At 44.5% G+C, this 21487-nt stretch overlaps 1 protein-coding gene across 2 annotated transcripts in view; it reads left to right on the forward strand.

Moving 5' to 3' along the window:
• Positions 1-21487, forward strand: part of Plxna2 (plexin A2) — a 196799-nt gene that overhangs the window by 167775 nt on the left and 7537 nt on the right. For both annotated transcript variants that reach the window (XR_015635158.1, NM_001105988.2), the window contains exons 15-29: positions 1678-1814; positions 2630-2797; positions 3042-3135; positions 6673-6912; positions 7336-7479; positions 7774-8008; positions 9426-9568; positions 10052-10320; positions 12097-12163; positions 12346-12492; positions 13065-13224; positions 13599-13702; positions 17296-17395; positions 18398-18588; positions 19597-19766. Coding sequence is in view for 1 of the 2 variants with exons in the window: in NM_001105988.2 (NP_001099458.2) it covers positions 1678-1814; positions 2630-2797; positions 3042-3135; positions 6673-6912; positions 7336-7479; positions 7774-8008; positions 9426-9568; positions 10052-10320; positions 12097-12163; positions 12346-12492; positions 13065-13224; positions 13599-13702; positions 17296-17395; positions 18398-18588; positions 19597-19766 (2369 nt within the window). In the remaining variant the exon portion in view is untranslated. The remainder of the gene's footprint in view (positions 1-1677; positions 1815-2629; positions 2798-3041; positions 3136-6672; positions 6913-7335; positions 7480-7773; positions 8009-9425; positions 9569-10051; positions 10321-12096; positions 12164-12345; positions 12493-13064; positions 13225-13598; positions 13703-17295; positions 17396-18397; positions 18589-19596; positions 19767-21487) is intronic.

Raw genomic sequence — 21487 nt, forward strand, 5'->3', positions numbered from 1 at the left:
GACAGAGAGAGAGAGAGAGATAGAGAGAGACAGAGAGAGACAGAGAGAGACAGAGAGAAAACCCAGAAACTTTGGAATCTCAGAGGACCATAGGTCAGAGTTCTAAGTAAGGCAAAAACTTAACCCTTTCTTAGAAAATGGATTCTAGATGAAAGACTAGGCTGCCTTTTATCCCTCCATGTGACATTATGATCTAATTCTAGCCTAATGAAGACACACTAATTAAGTGGTTTATATTTATCCATATGCTTTGATTTTTGATGAGGATATTTTAAGGATATTTAAGGATTAGAAGAGTCTGTAATCTGGCAGAGATGTACCTCTGTGCATAAGACCAGGAGAGGGAATCTATGAGCTGACAGTTCTGTATGTCTATATAGTTAAACATACATGTATGCACACCCCGAAAAACATTTCATTAGGCAGTTCTGATACCAAAACTTTCTGTGAGGCTGGCTCTAAATTTGAATCAATAAATTGCTTCTGAGGTCCTGGAGTCTCCCTAGGCCCAATTAATCCTGAATACATTGTACTGGGGGTCCTTAAGTTCCTTTTCTAAATCTTACCTACATCTCCACACTCAGTTCTTCATTAAAAAGTGTTAACAACAGTGGATGGGGTCAAACCAGCCTTAGTAAGAGTTTTTTAAAAATCATTAGGTCACAAAATTCTCTTACTTCTAAAGCATTTTCCTACTTAGTTTATAAAGCTTCCAGGCCTATACTCTCATTTTGGCATTACTACCTTTTTTCTTATACAGTTTTTTCTCTCAGATTTGCCAATCTATCTGCAGTCACTGTACCTCATTTCCTTCCCAGGGGACATGGGAAGCAAAAAGAAAAGATAGGGAGAGAGTTGTAAATATCAGAGCTTCGAAGGGCTACAAGCCCATCATACCCTCCTCAATGGACAAAGGAGCAATCTGAAATCCATAATAATCCTATGACCCACCTCAGGACCATAGATAGTGAGGGGCTAGGACAGACTAGAATCCACTCACTAAGTTAAATGCACTTCCCAAGCTATGTATGGTGTCACCTGCCTTTGATTACAGCACTACCCACTAGGCAGAAGCAATTCTTTCTGATCTGGGTCAACTGCTTGGTGCATCATAGGCTAGAGGTTTCTTTTAATTAATTGCTTTTACACTGAGCTTAGTGAGCATGCTTGCAAGTAATATTCTCATCCACCAATAAGGATCAGAGAAGCCATGTTTAACATTTACTGATGGCACTAAGAATGAGGTCTCAGTGCTTAGGGCAGGAAAAGAGGACATATACGTGGACCATTCCTAGAAGTTGCAGTCTATCCACCTTAGGCAAGAACATTTCACTCAGCCCTATTGATTTTGTGCCAAAAACAAACAAACAACAACAACTAACCTTAGAACAGGCTCTGTATAAAGTAGTATTTTCTAATTATTCTCAATATGCAAACTACTTTATAGATTAGTCAGTGTCATATCAGCTTTCTCTTCAGTATTTTGAGTACAAGACTTCCCAGGAAGTTAATTAATTCTAATATATGGCAGCCCTTCACCTTCCCTAGAAAAAGCAATGTTTGTAACTACTGAGGGCAGGAAAACTACCTTAGTTCCCACCATGATTGTTATTCCTCTTACCATTAGCTATAGCCTTGGACCTAAGCTAAGGAATGTTTCTCTGTTTCTTTTCAAAGAATCCTTCTGTGCTGTCACTCAGCCCAATCCGGGGACCAGAGTCAGGAGGTACCATGGTGACCATCACAGGCCATTACCTTGGTGCTGGGAGCAGCGTGGCAGTGTACCTGGGCAATCAGACCTGCGAATTCTATGGGTAAGGTAAACTTGAAGGATGGTGTGGTGTTGTTGCCTTGGCATGCCCATTGCCTCCCCTCTTCTTGGCTCAGACATGCTAGTCACTGTTAGAAATGTATACCACTTATCAATTTATGTCCCATAGATTGGAGGGCCTGGTAACATCTAAAGGGAACTGGAAGCAAGGGTTATTAGAACAGACAAGGAATACTCCCAGCAGCTCTCCAGGCTAAGTTTCACAGTAGGGACTTGAGACTCATGGAGGTAACATGGTCTCAGCAATTTAAGCACAGATTTGTTCTCCAGATCATCTTCTGTGCATTTAAAAAACAAAACAAAACAGTTTAACAACAACAATATCAAAAAAAATCTAATATTGTCAGCCACAACCATGAGCCCTGAGGATGCAGACTAAGGTGAATTCTGAAAGACTCCATGGGTTGGGTTAGGCCTCAGTCTGCCCAGTGTTACAAACCTGAGAGCTTTGCACTATAAACTCTACCAGAGCAAGCCTTGTGTTTTTAACAGAGGACAGGAATATGTATCGACAACCTGACTGGACCCTAAGCATTGATTAGTCATAGTCTAGAAAAATTCAGAAAAAGGAGTTTTCCAAAATCTTTAGAGCCTTGTCCCTCCCCATATTCGTTAATCTTTCTACTGTGCTCCCTTCCCAATCCAGCAAAGGTAAAGGGACAATGATGGAAGATATTTCTGTAGCACAGAAAATTAGAAAACAGCAGAATGTATCATGGGCCATACATGCAAGGGACATGCCTTTCAAGCTAGTCCATGCCCATCTCTTTTGTCTTATCCCTTCTGTTTCCTCATCAGGAGGTCAATGAATGAGATTGTCTGTGTTTCACCCCCATCATCCAATGGACTAGGACCAGTCCCTGTCTCCGTGAGTGTCGACAGAGCCCGGGTAGACAGCAGTCTACAGTTCGAGTACATAGATGACCCACGGGTCCAACGTATTGAGCCAGAGTGGAGCATCACTAGGTGGGTGAGATTGGTGAGGTACTTCTAAAGGGATTTAAGGTTAGCAGGACACATCATCTGGAAGACACTGTGATTGGTGGACTGTATCTGGAGGAAGGTGAGGTTAATAGGATTCACCCAGAGGGAAATGAGGTTGGAGAAGCCCTACAGCCCAAGGGTGGGTCATATTGGTGACCCTAGTGGTTGAATCTTACTTTACCAAACCTAAGAGGTTTTACCTAACCTAGCTTCTGCTTGTTTCCAGTGGACACACACCCCTAACCATCACAGGCTTCAACTTGGATGTAATTCAGGAGCCAAGGATCCGAGTCAAGTTCAATGGGAAAGAATCAGTCAATGTGAGTAACCTTTGGTCTTCCCTTTCTTGGTTCCAGTAACCATAACTCTCTGCAAGGCTGGGAGCTAGGGGTTAGGTATATGGATGCCTGATCACTAGACAGGGACATTGACTGATGATTTGACTCTGTAGTCATGGTTCCAAACACCTGTGCTATCAAAAAACTAATGTGATTATATTATAATTTCAGGTAATATAGCAAAGGTCTAAAAGTGCTAGCTGCTGAATTTGATACAACACAAAAGGGTTATGTTCACCTCAGTAAAAATGTTCCCTTAAAGGATAAATGAGAAACAGTGTGGGAGATGGAAAGAAGTTCTTCTTCCACATTTAGGGAAGTATTAGAAATAAGAATCTGCCATTTGTGGGCTATATGGCTCCAATCGAGTCCTTTACCTTCTGTGATCTTATGCTGCTTGTAGGTAAATGGCTGAAAGACTTGCTTTGCAGTGTCTGAACAAGCCAGTCGTGGAATTAATATTAATATTTAATGTCAACAGAGAATTCTGACCCACTGGGAAGACGACCACAGCATCTTCAGTCCTTTGCATAGCTGCATAATTTTATTCCATTTAGCTATGAGTGTCTGTGAATTTCAAAAAGTTCTCTTATTCTGATGAGAACAGAATGTCTGATAAGTTATTGAAAGTTTTCAGTTTGTTCCTATAGTACCATCTCACTCATTTTAACTTGCATTTTCTGTACATTATTGTATTTATAATACAGAAGATGCTCTGTTTTCCATTATTATTAGTACTGCGAATTATAATTATTACTGTATGACCTTTGGGATATTAGTAAAGCTGAGAAGGTAGAAGATGTCTCTCCTCTTATCCCTTACACATGTTCAACCTGATGAAGCTTCCTTGGAAAACAGAGGTGCACAAAATAACACAATGCCAGGCTAGACCAAAAAATGTGTTAAGGATTATCAGATCCCACACGCTCCTTGCATAGAGGAGAAACTAAGGCCAGATGGATAGATAACTTGCCCCCCTGATCACAAGGTATTCATGGTTGTGACTTCCCATTACGCTAGAAATGCTAAGCACATTTAACTTGGTAAACACACTCTCCCTTCATCCAAGTTCAGAATTAGAATCACAGGAAGAATCTATCTGCCTACTGACAGCTAAGTCTTTCCTGAGCCTACAATCACTGATGTCCTGTTAAATTTCTGGGACCTGAGGTGTTAGGAATGGATGCCTTGCACTCATACCCAGGGAAGATTAAACCATTCCTTCTCCAAAAGTTAAGTACAAGTTTTAAAATTCAGATTTTATTATCATTCCAAAATGGCCAATCAGAATACAGCTTACAGATAAATTCTTAAGAGAAAGAACCCCCATGCCAAGGCAGCCACCTTTCAGGCATAAGAACAGGCTAGCTCTAGCTTCTCTTAGTCTTCATAGGAAGGATGGCACTATAGAGAGGATTGATTGTGTATGTCAATTGTCTCTAAGCCATAAGGGTCTCTTCCTGGCTTCTTGGTACAGAGTCATGGGATGGTTATGGAATGTGCATGGTATGATATGAGGTGGTTTGGGGTAGGGGTGGCTCTGTCATCGGTTTCTCCATTAAAGGAATGCTGCCTGGTTGCAAAGCATGAGGGAGACAAGGGTGACTCCCAAAAGCTAACGCATTTTATCCTCAATGAAAAAAAAAACAAACAAACAAAAAACAAAACAAAACAAAACAACAACAACAAAAAAAATAGGGTTTGAGCTTTCCTCTTACATGACATCCTGAAAAAGCCACAGGCCAGGTGAGGTTCCTTCTCTCCTCCAAAGATTTATCTATATCTTGTGGGCTATAGTGTCCTGCACTGCCACCAACCTACACACCATGACTACAATATTTCCAGGAACTAAATATAGTTCTACCTGCTGGGAAGAATTGGAGGACTCTAGGCCTATATGGTAGCTGGGAGTAGCCGGGCTCTCAGGCCTGGATGAAAGGTGTGGAAGAAGGAGGTAGTGTCCCTAGAACATGGCCTCAAAGTGCTGCCCAGTGTCTCTCTTTATGGTATGAGGAAAAATGTATTTTGCCCTTTTGCTCCATTTGGGCCCCACCTTAGCCTCAGCCTGCCTGGACCTACTCCTTTGCTTGTGTTCCAAGTTCCCAATAGATGGTGAGGAGGACTGGCCCAAAGCCTCAAAATGCATAGGGATGTTGACAAGCTGTACTCGTTTAACTGCACCTGTTGTTTCTCCTATGCCTATCAGTATCCCCAGATACACCACGGCATGGACATTAAGTTGGAAAGGGACAGGAATTGAACTGATCTCTAGCACAGCAGAAAAGCCAGGGAAAATGTTTTGTTCAGAAGGGTTAAGACTTGGACAAAGTTCTGACATCACTTCTACATACCAACTCTTTTCCGTGCTGTCAACTATTTCACATAGGCACCTGTTTCTAGTCATGGAGCCTGAGTGTGTATATATGTACACACACACACACACACACACACACACACACACACACACACACACACACGCTAGGCAGGATATACTAGAATGTTCTAGGCTGTTCCTATGACAGCCCAGCTCCCACAGTGAAACTGAGCTAACTGTGGTGCAAAGTAAAAGTTAGGAGGAGAGCAAGCTGGAATCTGCTTCCCCCTCTCCCACCCCATGCCCTGCAATGGGTCTGTTAGTAGTTTCTTTGGTTGGATGTTGTCTTAGCCTCAGAACCAACCACTGTAGGAAAAAACAGGAGATGGTGCTAATCAGGCACCAGCCAGTAGAATTTTGATGGCAGACCAGAGCTCTATCAAAAGACAAAGGAGAGCATGAGCTCAGTGTCAGTTCTGAGTGCAGATAGAGGAGTATGTGGCCAGAGAAAAGAAAGGCCCTGAGTGGCAAGATTCTGTTTACTGAGCACTTTGTGCTGGGCATTAGCTGAACACTGCTCAAGGCACAAAAAGTTCATTTCCCCACTTTCCGTTCCACACTGAATAACTCCCACCCCAACCCCCACACATGCTCCCTCACTGCAACTGTCCTCATCAGACATTCTTACACCTTCAATCTTTGCATTGCTATCTCCTCTAGCTGAAGCTTCTTCTTGTACTAGCCTAGGCAAGGCTCTTATTCTTCAGATAAAAGCATTCACTACTTCTGAGGGAAATCTTTCATGAATCCTGCTTTAGGCCATGCACACTCACAGACTTTCCAGAGCATCTGGTTCCTCCCACCAGAGTGTTCCTCATCCATTCATGCATTTCACAGTATCGTGCCCTGTGCTGCCCCAGGCCCTCTGTGGAGTAGCTTATAAAGCTTGTTTAATTAATCCAGAGCTGTCCCTTGAGACTACTTCATTCTGTTCACCAGACTCTCAGCCCAGTGTCTGCCAGAAAACAGGTGCTCAAAACAGTGTTAATAAATAAATGAGAGGGGTTAAATGCATTATCACCACATTTTTCTTAAGGGCCTTATATGTAATGAAGGAAGTCAAGCAAACAGAGGGCAAGAGAAGATGACAGACCCACCTTCACCCACCAGGTGGTCAGGTTTGAATGTTGTTCTTTGCTTCCTAGGTATGCACAGTGGTAAACACAACCACCCTCACCTGTCTGGCACCCTCTCTGACCAGTGATTACCGTCCAGGTCTGGACACTGTGGAGCGGCCAGATGAGTTTGGATTTCTCTTTAACAATGTCCAATCCTTACTTATCTATAATGACACCAAGTTCATCTACTACCCCAACCCAACTTTTGAACTGCTCAGCCCCACTGGAATCTTGGATCAGAAGCCAGGTTCACCCATCATCCTGAAGGTAGGAAACATAAATGGGGAAGAAAAGCCTGGAGAGTGGTGGGAGAGAGTGCTACAGGCCCTTCTCTCTTGAGAAGGCTTAATCTCTAGGTGCTAACATACAGGAGTTTTGTTGCACCCCACCTTCCCTTAAATACCATGTGTCCTCCTCTCCATCCATATCTGTCTGTATTTTGTGTCTCCTTTTCTTTTTCTTTCCTCTCTTCCTCTTTCCTAAACACCTCTTTTTTTTTTTTTTTTTTTTGCATGGGAGGGGGTCTCCTTTCATTTGTGCTTTGTTGAAGTCTTCTTTAAAATCAGTCATGGAGGCTTACTGGTTTTTACATTGCTGCCCCACCCTGTCTCCTTTATCTCTTTTTAAGTAGGTAATTAATATCTGCTTGCACGTACCAACTCTCCTCATTAAGACACCTGTTCTCAACAGGGCAAAAATCTCTGTCCTCCTGCCTCCGGAGGGGCCAAACTCAACTACACAGTAATGATTGGAGAGACACCTTGTACAGTCACTGTGTCTGAGACACAACTGCTCTGTGAACCTCCCAACCTCACAGGACAGCACAAGGTCATGGTGAGTGAATCCTCTTCTGTCTCTTTCCTATGCCCAGCCTGACCATGTATGCATGAAGAAAGGTTCCCTTCCACCTCAGTTCTGACTCGTGCCCTCCATGTTTCCTCATCTCCATGTCCTACATCAAAATGGATAGCAGTTGGGAACACATAAGTAGAAAGGAAGGAATTGCTTAATGTCCAAATATGCGTGGTACTGTTGTAGTCTGCCCGGCCACTGCTCACAGTGTAACAGTGTAGGATATGATAACACACCAGAGCTCTATACCTATATGTCTGTGTGTACAATGCACAGGTTCACGTGGGCGGGATGGTGTTCTCCCCTGGCTCTGTGAGTGTCATCTCCGACAGCTTGTTGACCCTGCCAGCCATCATCAGCATTGCAGCTGGTGGAAGCCTCCTTCTTATCATCGTCATCATTGTCCTCATCGCTTACAAGCGCAAGTCTAGGGAAAATGACCTCACACTCAAACGGCTCCAAATGCAGATGGACAACCTGGAGTCCAGGGTGGCGCTGGAATGCAAGGAAGGTGAGTGCAGGTGCATCCTGGCTTCCTGGACTTCTCCTTCTTCACTAATCTCATCACCCTCTTTATATACAAACCCTGTTTTTATCTCTATCTTCTTTCCACAAGCCTTCGTATTCTATTTTTCCCTGTCTCTGGGGTTAAAGAAGACCCAGGGATGTCCAAGCATGAGGAGATAGGTCCACTGGCTGTGTTCACTGTCCCTGATCTACCTCAATTCAGCGCACACTTTGGCCAACCATCTCTTTCTCTTAGGACTAGTATGTCCTCACAGTAAGAGTCTGCCAGGCCTCACTGTCTCAGACCAGATCCTTTAATTGCCAATGTTTATCCCTTTCCTAATGGAAGCCGCAGCCAGGAACATAAGAGAGCCCTGCCTTCTTCATCTCCTAGGATTTGTTTTCTATCTCTACTGTAGTTTGAATGTTCCAGAGGCCATACTTGCTGACAGCCTTGGGTGTGATGTGTGTAGGAATGGAGATTGTATTTTTCTCTCATCTCCCACACAGACACATCCACAGGGTGACTGACAAGCGTACCTGATATTCTCTCATACTGAGGACCTGGCAGGCTCTTTGGATAAACAGCTCAATTAGGAATCAAAACATTTTTCCTCTTATGGCAAGTGGCTTTTCACAAGCAAGCGACTGTTGGATAATGGGGAAGAATTGTACAGGAGATATGGGTCAAAATCCTCCCATCTCCCTCATACCCCAGCACAAAGCCTGAAGATTTACCCTGTGACCTGGGAAGCCAGGGAGACCCTTGGGAGCCCTTCACAGCCTGAACTCACCTGCAGGCTGAGCATTTGACAGCCAAGGTTTTCACATTCTGGTTCTTCTTCTTCCTAGGGGAAGGTGATCAATTTATTTATTCTGACCTTTGTTCAACTCCACAATGATAGCCTGTCCCCGAGGAGGTGTTTCTGAAGATGCTACCTGAGGTTATCCTCTGGCTTACAAAGACACACATGTCACAGACACTTCTGGCTATCTACACACTTTTTTTAAGTTACTTCGGTTGAGTTTGGAAATTTGCTATGATTAGTTAATCCTGTTACCAAAGGCCTGTGGTGGGGCTGCATATAGTGGTTAAAGTGTGTAGCCAAGCAAAAAGTCAAAGAGGAAAACCCAGAGTCTCACAACCCCCTTAAAGCACATCCCTAAGATCTCTCCCAGGTTCCATCTCTTCAAGTTCCCACTACTAATAACTTCAAGTTGGTAACCATGCCTTAGGAGATCCTTAAAGTCCTGTAGTATACAACCTATAGCCAAAACCTAGGGTACCTTCCTCATTACACTCCTTTAACCTACTGCCTCTGTACCCCAGCTTCCTCCTTCAGACTAGCTTTTCCCTCTCTCCTTTCCCTGACTTGAACTCGAACTCCTTTTAAGCTTCCCTATCTAACTCACTCTCACAGCTTTTGCGGAGCTTCAGACAGACATCAATGAGCTAACCAGTGACTTGGACCGATCAGGAATCCCTTACCTGGACTACCGTACCTATGCCATGAGAGTACTGTTCCCAGGCATCGAGGACCACCCTGTTCTTCGGGAGCTGGAGGTACTGCCTGTCTGGGGTTCTGCAAGCCAGGAGTTCCCAGGAAATCCAGGGGGCAGGATAGAATTATGAAGGAAAAGAACCAGTAGTTCATAATAGCTTTAAAAGGGGGAATGGGGAGGGAACAACAGTGGTTTGTGATAGACTTAAAAATAATGACTCGGGGCTTGTTTGTACATTTTTTAGTTTGTTTACTCAAGAGAATGAGTCAGGGCAGAGGAAATTACAGGGAAATGAATAAGCTGATGGATCTTCTCCTGTTTGGTCCTTGGGAAATGAGGTACATCTGTTGCCAGTGCTGTTCAGAACCTCACCTCCCAGACCAGTAGAAGGGACCCAGAAGACTATAACCTTCACAGAACAACCCCCAATAACAGAGTTGGAGGATAAAATGGCTGCAGCCCTCATGAAGAGGGTCCTAGAGCAGGCATCATGTCCTAAGGACATCCAGAGCCTGTCCCCTGAAGGTCATCCTGCATACCTCAGGTACAAGGAAATGGACAGCAGCACGTGGAGAAAGCCCTGAAACTCTTCGCCCAGCTTATCAACAACAAGGTGTTCTTGCTGACCTTCATCCGCACACTGGAACTACAGCGCAGCTTCTCCATGCGAGACCGTGGGAATGTGGCCTCTCTCATCATGACAGGTCTTCAGGGTCGCCTGGAATATGCCACCGATGTTCTCAAGCAGCTGCTCTCTGACCTCATTGACAAGAACCTGGAGAACAAGAACCACCCCAAGCTGCTTCTCCGCAGGTCTGACCCACAGCAGGGGAAAGACAGTTATAAGTTATAGTCCTTGTCAGATAGACTCCCGATATCCTCAACCCCTGGAAATGGCTTCCATGAAGGGTTGTTTGTGTCCTTATACCAACCCAGTATGGAGTGTGATCCTTTGCTGGTCACCAGGTGACTCCCAACCCAAGTACCTGTCTCGGGACTCATCTCGAACCCCAGTCCATTTATCTCTGTGACCTCACACCATAGGTGCTGCCTTTTTGTGGTTTGGTTTCCTCATAAATGAGATAAGAGAAATATCTGTCTCTGCTTCCAGAGCTGTGTGCCTGAGCATGGTGCCACTGTTGATTAAACTGAATCATTTTACTTTCTCCATCTCACTGGTCATAATCCTCGTGTCCAGACACCCTGTGTTTGTGGCCACCAGATTGAATAGCACAGGCAAACAATTTCCCATCATCATACTTAGGTCTGATAGAGATTAGGAGCAGATTTGGGGCCCAACTTCCTAGCCTGGAATTGCTAGCATATACCACCTACCTCAGTTGCCACTTTCCTGGTAGGGCATAGATTTTAGAGACCCTTTGTCTCTTTTTGCACCCACCCTCAGTTGAGGCCATAAGGAGCCAAGCACAAATCTAGGGGTCTCAATAGCAGGAATTGATCTGTCACCTCCACTTACGCTCTTCCTGTAGTCTCTTCCTGTACCTTTGCTCACTGGTTTTGGATTTTCAGGCCACACATGGGGTGGCTTTGTTTTATAAGCATTGAGGCCCCATCACACCAGTCTGAGCTCTGGAGGCTCTCATTAAGAACTGTTGTATTTAAATTAGAGCTAATCTCAAACACAATGCTGGAAGAGGGTGCTGGGAGGGCCCAGAGAGAAAGCTGCAATCTCTTCTGCCTTTGTCACTCTCTCCCAACCCTTATTGCTAAGCAGCCCTAGCTTTTACTTCAGCCAGAGGGTATAATTTGCATCACGTGTAGGGAGTTAAAATACCCCTTCACATCCCCTCAGCAAGGTCTGTCACAGTGCTTTGCTTTGTTTCTTCCCAAGTTCCCATAGCTGCAGCTTGGGTTGGGGGAGGGGAAGGAGGTGGTGCTTACAGAAACAGACCCCCACTGTTGGCTAAACTCTTAAACACTGCTCTCCACCTAAAAGCCTAGAGAGCATGTGAATCACAGGCCTAACCATTCTTATTTACCTAGTGTTTTACTATGGGGCAGGTGTTATCTTTTGCATTTTAAATATATTAACCGATTCACCTCTAATCATTGAAAGTGTGAATTAATTAGGACTGTGACTTACCCAAAGTTATATAGTCAGTAAATAATATAGTCTGGATTTGAACATGTGACAATCTATGTTTGGAGAGGCAGGTACCTAGCATGTACTGCAGAGTACTTGAGTTACAGAAATCACAGAGGCAGATTCTCTTCATCACCAGGAGACCTGACAGAGTAAGGAACTGAGGAACTAGTCCTTTACAGCCTATGGAATAAGCATTTGTCTACAACCCACATCAGGTGTCACCAACAGTTTGTGGTACCATAGAGCAGCAGAAATGAAATGTCTTGACTTTCTAGAGTCTTGGAAAATTAAATCTTGGGAAACGACCTCCCCGGCAATTTCCCATTAAGTATAGGAAAGAGCTCATTCCTGGGCAGTCACTTCCAATTATTGCTGGAGTTTGGTTGGGTTGCTAGGGTCCAGTCTTACCCCTGTGCTTTTTACACACACATGACAAGCCGAGGTATAGTCACCTGTGTAACTGGTCCCTCTGCCTTCTCCAGGACTGAGTCTGTGGCGGAGAAGATGCTGACCAACTGGTTTGCTTTCCTTTTACACAAGTTCCTAAAGGTAAGAGGGAATGGGCAGGGCTAGAGCCAACCACATACTCTGCCCTTGGAAACAGCATGGGTACAGGGATTCCGTGGCATGTCTGCTCCCAAGCAAAGTAGGCCTGGGCTCTCTCCCCTGGCTTTAGAGGATGTTAGGAAGAGCCAGGCAAGATCCATATTCTCTGACCTGATATCCCACAGGAGTGTGCTGGGGAACCACTCTTCATGCTATACTGTGCAATCAAGCAGCAGATGGAGAAAGGCCCCATTGATGCTATCACTGGTGAGGCCCGGTACTCCCTGAGTGAAGACAAGCTCATCCGGCAGCAGATCGAGTACAAGACTCTGGTAAGGAGTTCAAGAGCCCCAGTACCACCTGGGACTGTCCCTTCTCTACCTTCTAGCCAATGAGGCCATTTATCAAAAGGAGACTTAGGGACCAATCTGGGCATATCAAGTATATAAAGAGGAAGGCAGATTTCCCCTCATCTGGTGAGCCAAAAAAAATCTGCCTGTGCCTCAGTTTACCCAAGATGATATTGAGGGAGAACAAGTTTCACTCAGCAAGGAAAGAAAGTAAATGTGCATTTCTCCAGTGTAGAAGCTTTGAGGACAAGTGAGACCAGCACTTGATACCCATGGATCTATCTTGAGCCTTTCAAGTGCCTCACACTAAGCTTACCTTCCCCCCACCCATCTAAGAAGTAGATAACCTTTTCCTTGAGAAAGGATTAACAACTTGGCTTCAGCTCTCACAGTAGATGGCAGGAAGAAGAGGAAAAAACCAAGTCTCTGACTAGAGAACCACATTCTTCTCATTAGAAGAACAAACTTTGGAAAACGGTTCTGAGGCCTCAGCTTCTACCCACACACACTACTTTATAAGTATGTCCAACTCACCCTTGATCCCCTACTTACAGATCCTGAACTGTGTCAACCCTGACAATGAGAATAGCCCAGAGATCCCCGTGAAGGTACTAAACTGTGACACCATCACTCAAGTCAAGGAGAAGATCCTCGATGCTGTATATAAGAATGTTCCCTACTCCCAGCGGCCAAGGGCTGTGGACATGGACCTGGGTAGGATCTGGCACCGGACTAGGAGGGCAAGAGGGGAGCATGGCTTCCAAGAGAGCCATCAGGTCATGAGATAGCTAGGGAAAAGGGATGTGAAGTTCTGCCTGGTACACAGCCCCCAGAGGAGCATGACTAGATCCTAGCCAGGTGAAGGCATTGGGAAGCACTTCCGCCTAGGCTTTGTCCCCTCAGATATGAGGCTCTTCCACATTCGCCTTGCCCCTTCCCCCCAGCCCCTCCCTTTTGGATGTCTGAAAGTTCTGCCCCTGACATCAGCCAATGGAGACAAGGTTCCTAAGCCTAGAGGACACACAGACTGGGTGGCCCCTTCCGCTCTTACCCCCTCATGACTACCCATACCATCCTTTCAACCCCAGAGTGGCGCCAAGGCCGGATTGCCAGAGTGGTATTACAGGATGAGGACATTACCACCAAGATAGAGGGTGACTGGAAGCGGCTTAACACACTGATGCATTACCAGGTAAGGGAAGGTCCTCCCTGTGGCCTTCATCCTCAAGAATGTCCTCTTTTCTCTGTTAGAAGGCCTCAAAAGCCAAAGCACTTTCCTCTTGCCACTTTCTTCTTCCCTGGGTCTGGAAGAGTGATACTTAGCTTTGACTACCCAATAGATTAACTGGGGGGACTTACAAAACATGGACTCTAGGACTGCCTTGGTAATGCTCTCCTGTGTACTTCTACAGCTGTACAAGGAACAACATATTGCAAAGTCCTATACCTGGACAGCTCCAAAAAGGTGCCTCGGGCTCATTTCTCAGGCATCTTACTAATGCCGTTGGCTCTCTGACTTGTAGCAGAATAGGCACAGATTTGTCTTCAGCCCTTAAAGTCTACAGTAGCTGGAAAAATAAAGCACTCTTACTTTTCACCTGCATGGAGTGCCTCAGCAGGTATGTAGATTAGATTCAGCATAGAAAGTGATAAGGAATATATATGTAATACTGGCAGACACATGGAGTGAACAGTCATAAAAATCTCAGCAAAATATATATATATATATATATATATATATATATATATATATATATATATATATATAAGCACCCACCCAACCCTGCATTCATTCTGTGGGAAACACTCGCAGCTTAGGGGTCTCTGTAAGATTAAGCACAGGCAGACAGATTGGGATTCAGGAGAAGCCCTAAAATAAGAACTAGAAATGAGAGACACTGAGGAAAATTAAGCCAACCAGAGGAAGTAACTTAGGCTGTAAGACCCATGGGACTGTGATTAATGATATCCTCCTATGTGTCTGGTTTACAAAGAGAGGCATGCAGAGAAGCTGACAGACTAGACTGAGTTACCAATAACCAGCTACTGGGAGACCCTGAAGCTGGCCAAGTGCCTTGAAACATAAAAGAAGCTGGGAGCACTGGGGTTACCCTAAAGCATTCCCCCTGTGTATCCCCATGCTGCACCTGGATCTGAGTCTCAGATGAGAAGGTATATAGATGCAAGTATTCTATCCCAACACTCACTCTGCTGGTGCAATTCTATAATTTCTCCCAACCTTAAACTATTTACCTATGTGCTGGAGATAATAACAGGGGAAGTCAGGAAGGTAGCTGAAAAGAATTAGAAACAAGTGTACAAACTGAAGATTTGCAATTACTTACAAGCAGAAGTAATCTGATCGTTATGTGTTAATTCCATATAAGCACGCACACAACCACCTTCACATGGTGAGTACATCCAGAACAATGTAATGAACCAATTAAGGGTGAATGAGAAAGCCCAAAAGAGACCAAATCTGTGCCACCAAATCTTGTTCCCGAAGGACAGGAACCTTCCTTCTATCCATCTTTGATACCTTAAGGCTTGTTTCTGTTACCCAACCTGTGTATTCCAATAAGAATAGACCACCCGTTTCTTATTGTGGTCCTCTTACAAAACACTTCCAATTCCCTCGTGTCATTTACCATTTATATATTCATTCATTCATCAAATATTTACTGAGCTTTGCTGAGTACAAGGCACTTCCCACTCTCTAGTTCTGAGTGACAGAGACTGCAGGGAGTCGTCCTTCCTTTGAGAGATGATGAAGATGGTATTATTATTCAAAATGGCAACGTGAGTACCAAAACATGCTGAGTGCTCACAGGATACTAGGAACTTTACTCAGCCTTTATGTGTCTTAATTTCTTTAATAATCATCACAACAGTAATTGCCAGACATGATTATTATCCCCAGTGACAAATGAGACAACCAAGGCCCTGAGAGGCTGGCAAGTGGTGATAGAGCTAAGGTCAGATCCAGGCGGGTAATTTGAGCACGGGAAGAAGCTAAAGAAGAGGGGAAAAAAAACAAGGGTGGGGTGGGGTGGGGTGGGGTGGGGAGACAGAGACAAAGAGAGAGATAGAGTAAGAGAGAGTAAGAGACAAACACAAAGAGAGGTAGCTTTGTAACTAGGCTCGGAATTGACCATGTAAGTTACCTTGTAATTTTCCCTAAAGATGACAACAATATGATACATAATGTCACTGTCTTTGCTGGGAGGATAAATTCCCATCCTCACCAAGTTTTCAGAGTAGCATTTCTAGGTCGTGGTGGCAAGAATTCTTGAGAGACAGGGCTAATGCCCCTCACCTCTCTTCAATCATAGACTAAGTGCTGATGATACACATAGCGGGCAAATCCAGAGACTTTCCAGGAAGGAGGTGACAAAACACTGGCACCTCCTTGGAACAATATTGGCTGCACGGGGCTCAGAACCCAGGGGCTTTACCTACTCTGCCCTCTTGCTGTCTCCCCTGGAGTCAAAGGCTTTTGGAGCCCATGAAGAAGAAAATCATCTTAATTAACAAAGAGATGGGTAAAAAGCTGCCTGGGCTCCTGTAGATTTATAGGGAGGGTAAAATTAAACACCATCACTAAAGCTGGCTATCAGGGAATCTCGTTAGCACTAATGTTCATTTATAGTTTGACTTCTCAACATTTAATTCTTTTTTGGTGGGAGAGAAGAACTGACAATTTAAGACCCAGAAAGATGGTTTTATGGCTGGTGCAGCTATAAATCAAACTTACAAAGTTCATAAAAATTGTTAAAATAAAAAATGGTTTAATAGGAATGTTTTATGGCCCATAACATTATTATAGCTGTTTTATTCCCTCTGCGTTAGGGGTTTAATTGGATCACCACAATTCTGGGGATTCTCCGTTTTTATTAGATGGAGGGCAATCTTAAATCAAGATGGCCCCAAATGTCTTCTCTATGGCTCCTTTTTCATCGGTCCTTCCCTAACTGCCAGGTGCTAGGCCTGGCATCTTCTCAGAGGACAAGGCACTGTGCCATCTTTCTCCCAACTCCCCAAGGGCAAATGCCCTTTTGGTGAAACTATTCAAGGTGGCCAATGCATAATACAACAAAGGCCAGGAAAAAATTGGAGCCAATGGAAAAGACGAGGCTCACCCCAGTGTGACTTGTAATAAAATCCCAAATTAGGAAATAGAATGGGGAGAGTATGTGCTCTGGAGATGACAGGTCTGAAGGAAAATATCAACTCCATAGTACATTAATGGTGAGAGCTTGAATCAGTAACTTAGCTCACCCCTGCTTCTAGTCTTTCATCTGTAAAATGGAAATAGCCATCCAGAACACAAGATTGATGGGAGGCTGAATTTAACCCTTCTGCCCAATAGAAATAAAGTGTGTCATGCTAAATTTTTCACTAGTCCTATTAAAAATACAGAAACAGGCTGCTGAGATAGTATTAACAATATACTTTATTTAGCTCATCTTAAAAGAATTAGTTTAAGTGTATAATCAATTTCAGATTTATTAATGACATCATTTATATTCATTCATACTAATTTTCTGAAATCTCTCTCTCTCTCAGTGTGTGTGTGTGTGTGTGTGTGTGTGTGTGTGCATGTGCCAACTGGTTTGCTTAGTTGAAACTGGCTACATGTCAGGTGATGAAAGACATGAAAGGCAATAATTTTTTTTGTAATATTTCTGAACTTTTATTGACCCCACACTCCCTAGAAGTACGTAACTTCTCAAGACACCTCAATTCTCCCGTGTTGTTTGTTTGTTTCTTTTGTGCTCTCCTTAGGTGTCAGACAGATCAGTGGTGGCTCTGGTCCCTAAGCAGACCTCCTCCTACAACATCCCTGCCTCTGCCAGCATCTCTCGGACATCCATCAGCAGATACGGTAAGCAGCCAGAGTGCAATTAAGAAACTCAAGTTCCAGGCACTTGTTCCTGCCCTTAGCAGGAAGACCTGCTGCTGCCATGCCTTCATACAAAGGTACTGGCTTCTCTGTCCCCTTTCTGAGGAGTCTTAAGGGCCATGTGTCTCCTTTGAGAAGAGACAGCAGGTAAAGGAGTTAGTGTAGCAGGTGTGTACCCTGATTAGAGGTTCCCCTATCCCACTTTATAGTTGTGACCCTAGCTGAATTGGTAATTATACCCTCTTTTGTCAAAAGTGTCTTAGTTTGGGATACAAAATTAATCATTCTTTCACTTCCATTCCCAGCCTTCTCTGAGCAGCAAGCTTCAATCTCACTTTGTCTGTTTTGGTTGCATGTACACTCAAAGGCACTAGACTATCCACCTGAAAGAACCTACAGGACTTAAATGCAGTTCCAAAAAGAATTCAGAAAATACATTCTAGGACCTCAAAAGAAGTGCCAGCTAATTCCAAAGAGGATCATTACAACTTGAACCCTAATATTGTTTAGACTTTTTTCTAAGACATAGGTTCTAAGTGTAGCTGTGGCCATCCTAGAACTAGCTCTGTAGACCAGGCTGGCATCTAACTCACAGAAAACTCTCTGCTCTGCCTCCTGAGTGCTGGGATTAAAGGCATGAGTCACCACTGCCCAATACTATCTAGAATCTCTAGAGTGCTTGTGTGTACACATCCAGCTGACATTTTACTTGATTATTGTTCATTGCTGGAAACATCAGAAGAGAGGAAAATCCCAAATTGTGTCTGAGCTCTTAAAATTTCTAAATCTTTTTTCTAGAAATTTTAGGCTCCTCTTTCCAACCAAGGATCCATAAAACTATTCACCAAATATGTAGTCCCAAGAGGCCTTTCAAGGTGAAGCACGTTTATTCTGAATAGATGCAGCAGGCAGCTGGCATTCCTGAAGAATGCTTCGAGCAGGAGGTTAGCCTGCCTCACTCTGGCTTTCCCTTCCCTCTCCCAGACTCTTCCTTCAGGTACACAGGCAGCCCAGACAGCCTCCGGTCCCGGGTTCCCATGATCACCCCAGACCTGGAGAGTGGTGTCAAGGTTTGGCATCTGGTAAAGAACCATGACCATGGTGACCAGAAGGAGGGCGACCGGGGCAGCAAAATGGTGTCTGAGATCTACTTGACCCGGCTTCTAGCCACCAAGGTAACTCTTGTACTATCCAGGCCTAGCTCTTCCCTAAACTTTGGCACAAACACCCATTGCTACAGGTGCTTCTGATTGCCTCTACTATCTCTGTCTTGTATAACCTGCTTTCTAGTTGAGTAGGAGAAAAAAACAAACAAACAAACAGAAAAAACTAGTTGTACCAGCAATTTAAGAAAAGACTATCCCTCCTGACCCACTGTGTCTTAGGCTGAGAGGAGATAAAGGCAGCATCCTCTTGCTTTCCCTGGAGATAACAAACAAAGCTTTTCAGGGATATTATACTTTAGAGATCAGGCTGGATCCCAAAGTCTCTTCCCACAATCCCACTGCAATGCTGCAGGAACTCTAACACAGTGGCTTAAAGCTCTCAGACTTTCTCCCAGAATGGTCCATAACTAGTCTATCAGAATCATGTCTTCACTTTCACTTTGTTTAATATGACCAGCATATCAATGAGAGATGACCAGAAAGCATCTGAGAAAGTCAGGAGTTCTACTAGTCCCAAAGTCTGTCTTGAGACTGGGACCCTAGGTCTAAGCTTGTCACTGCCTCTAGAACCCATGAAGCTTGTGAATCAGAGCTGTGCCTGGGTTCTCCTGAAGCTAGACCTCAAGCCTATGCTGCTAACACCATAAAGCTGTTCATATTTCCTGTCAGACCCCACCCTACCCTCCAAGCCCCGCTATAGACTGAATTCTCTCGTTTATTCTAGGACATTCACTTCCTATCTTCCCATCAAATGCCCTGAACTTATACCTTCAGGGCACACTGCCACAGATTAGAAGAGAGATTCTTTCTATGGATTCCCAGACTTGTCAGTCCCTCCCAACTCCACAATATCCTATTCAGTACTCTACCTCACTCCTATCCCTCTACCTACACCCTTCTGCATTTCAGACAAGTTTCCAAGGTAAGATGGGTCCAAGGCCCCATCTGGCTTGCCTTCTGCTGCCCTCTGGTACCTACATACCATTTCACTGTCCCCCTCCCCACTTTCTCCCACAGGGCACCCTGCAGAAATTTGTGGACGACTTGTTTGAGACCTTGTTCAGCACTGTGCACAGGGGTAGTGCTCTCCCCCTAGCCATCAAGTACATGTTTGATTTCCTGGATGAGCAGGCAGACAGACACAGTATCCACGACACAGATGTGCGGCACACCTGGAAAAGCAACTGGTAACCCCAGGGGAGCTCAATGGGAGTGGCACCTGGGACACCCAGCATTTTGGGTATCGGGGACCAGCAGAGGCTAGAGATGGGAGGTAGAGATGGGAGGTAGAGATGGGAGGTAGAGATGGGGGCTGTGTTATCTGACTTCTGGAACACTGTACAACACACACACACACACACACACACACACACACACACACACACAAACGCACACACACACTGCAGAGTTAACATCATCCCCAAGGCTGCCTGCTCCAAGTGGTCCTTGCCTGGCCTGAGCTTTGCATACATTTTTGAGCTCTGCCTTACCATTGTGACCCTTCCTTTGGTAGAACTGCTCCCTCTGATGTAGAATCTTCTAGTTGTCAAGAGGAAGAAGCTAAGGAACATATACAAAGCTGTATGTGAAACCCACAATGGAGCTTTGCAGTTTATCACTATTGAGCCTTCTGAGAGATGCACTTCTGAGCTGGGGCCCTTGGTAAAGATGGCCAGCACTGAGCATGAGGCTGGTACTTGCTAGATTTAACAAACCCACAAGTATGAGATTTCATTGCATACTTGATCTCTTAAAGCCAAGTTTTAACCTCAGCAGCATAGCTTTCAGGAAGCAACAGAAATAATGTCCTGAAAGAGTGATTTTTTTCAAGTGAGTTCCACATTCAGATTAGTGGTGGGAGAAGCAGCTTCTGATAGCACCTAGCATGAAACTTTCCCCTCCCAGGTTCCTACAGACCATGCTAAGGACTAGCTTATAGACCAGACGAGAATTAGCCAAGAGCCAGAGTCAAAGGCTTCCTCTAGGATGAGCACAAAGGAGAGAAACATTTGGATTGGGCAGGAAGCCCACACAGCTGTCTGGAGTCAGCAATCCCCAGAAAACAGAGCTGACACAGATGGGTTCAGGCTGTCATTTGGAAATCAAAAGTCCTAGCAACCAGCAAAATATTTCAAAAGAGCCAATGGGGCCTTGGAATAGACTTTCATTCTTTTGATATTGCGGCCCTCCTCATCTGCAATTTTTGGTCACAGTGGCAGTAGATGAGGAACACTCAGAAGCTCTACCAAAGCAGATCCATGGTGTCTCCACTGCTTTGCAGGATGCTGAGCCCAGTATTGGTTAAAATCAGGAGAAAATTAAAGGTTATTTGCTTCTCTGTGCCTTTTGGATAGACTCAAGCAACAGTAATGCACCCCGCCCCCCATGTGATAGTGTGATAAAGCTGAGTCACGTGGCTTACACCTCACATAGCAAAGGTCCAAGATGAAGAGCTTAGACATGTCCATTTCTGCCAGAGGAGGTCAGAATAGAAGAGCTGTGCCAAGGCTGGCTGAGGCAGCTCCTCTTAGATTCAAGGAAGGGTTGCAGGTTGGAGGACAAGCAAAATTTACAACAGGAGGCTTGGAGGGGATAAACACATTTACAATACCTATTGTTATAAAGACTCTTGGAAAATTTGGAGTTGGTGAAGTCAGCAGAATTCAAAGAGAATAGCAAGAGCTAAGGACACTATCTTAGGCTAGAAGGGTAAGCCCATGATAGTTCATGCCACACAGGCATCAAAGAGTCAAGACTGGAGGGCAGCTGGAGAAGACAGACTTCAGAAAGAGGCAAAACAGTAGCTACAGAAACTATTTTGAAGGCAGGCAATGGGCTTACTGCCTTATGACCTTGGGAACATTGAAGGCTATTCCTCTCTGCCTTTATATTCCAGAGTTTCAGAAGC

Source organism: Rattus norvegicus, chromosome 13, assembly GCF_021556685.1.
Source record: "Rattus norvegicus strain SHRSP/BbbUtx chromosome 13, alternate assembly SHRSP_T2T, whole genome shotgun sequence".
Classification (NCBI taxonomy): Eukaryota; Metazoa; Chordata; class Mammalia; order Rodentia; family Muridae; genus Rattus; species Rattus norvegicus.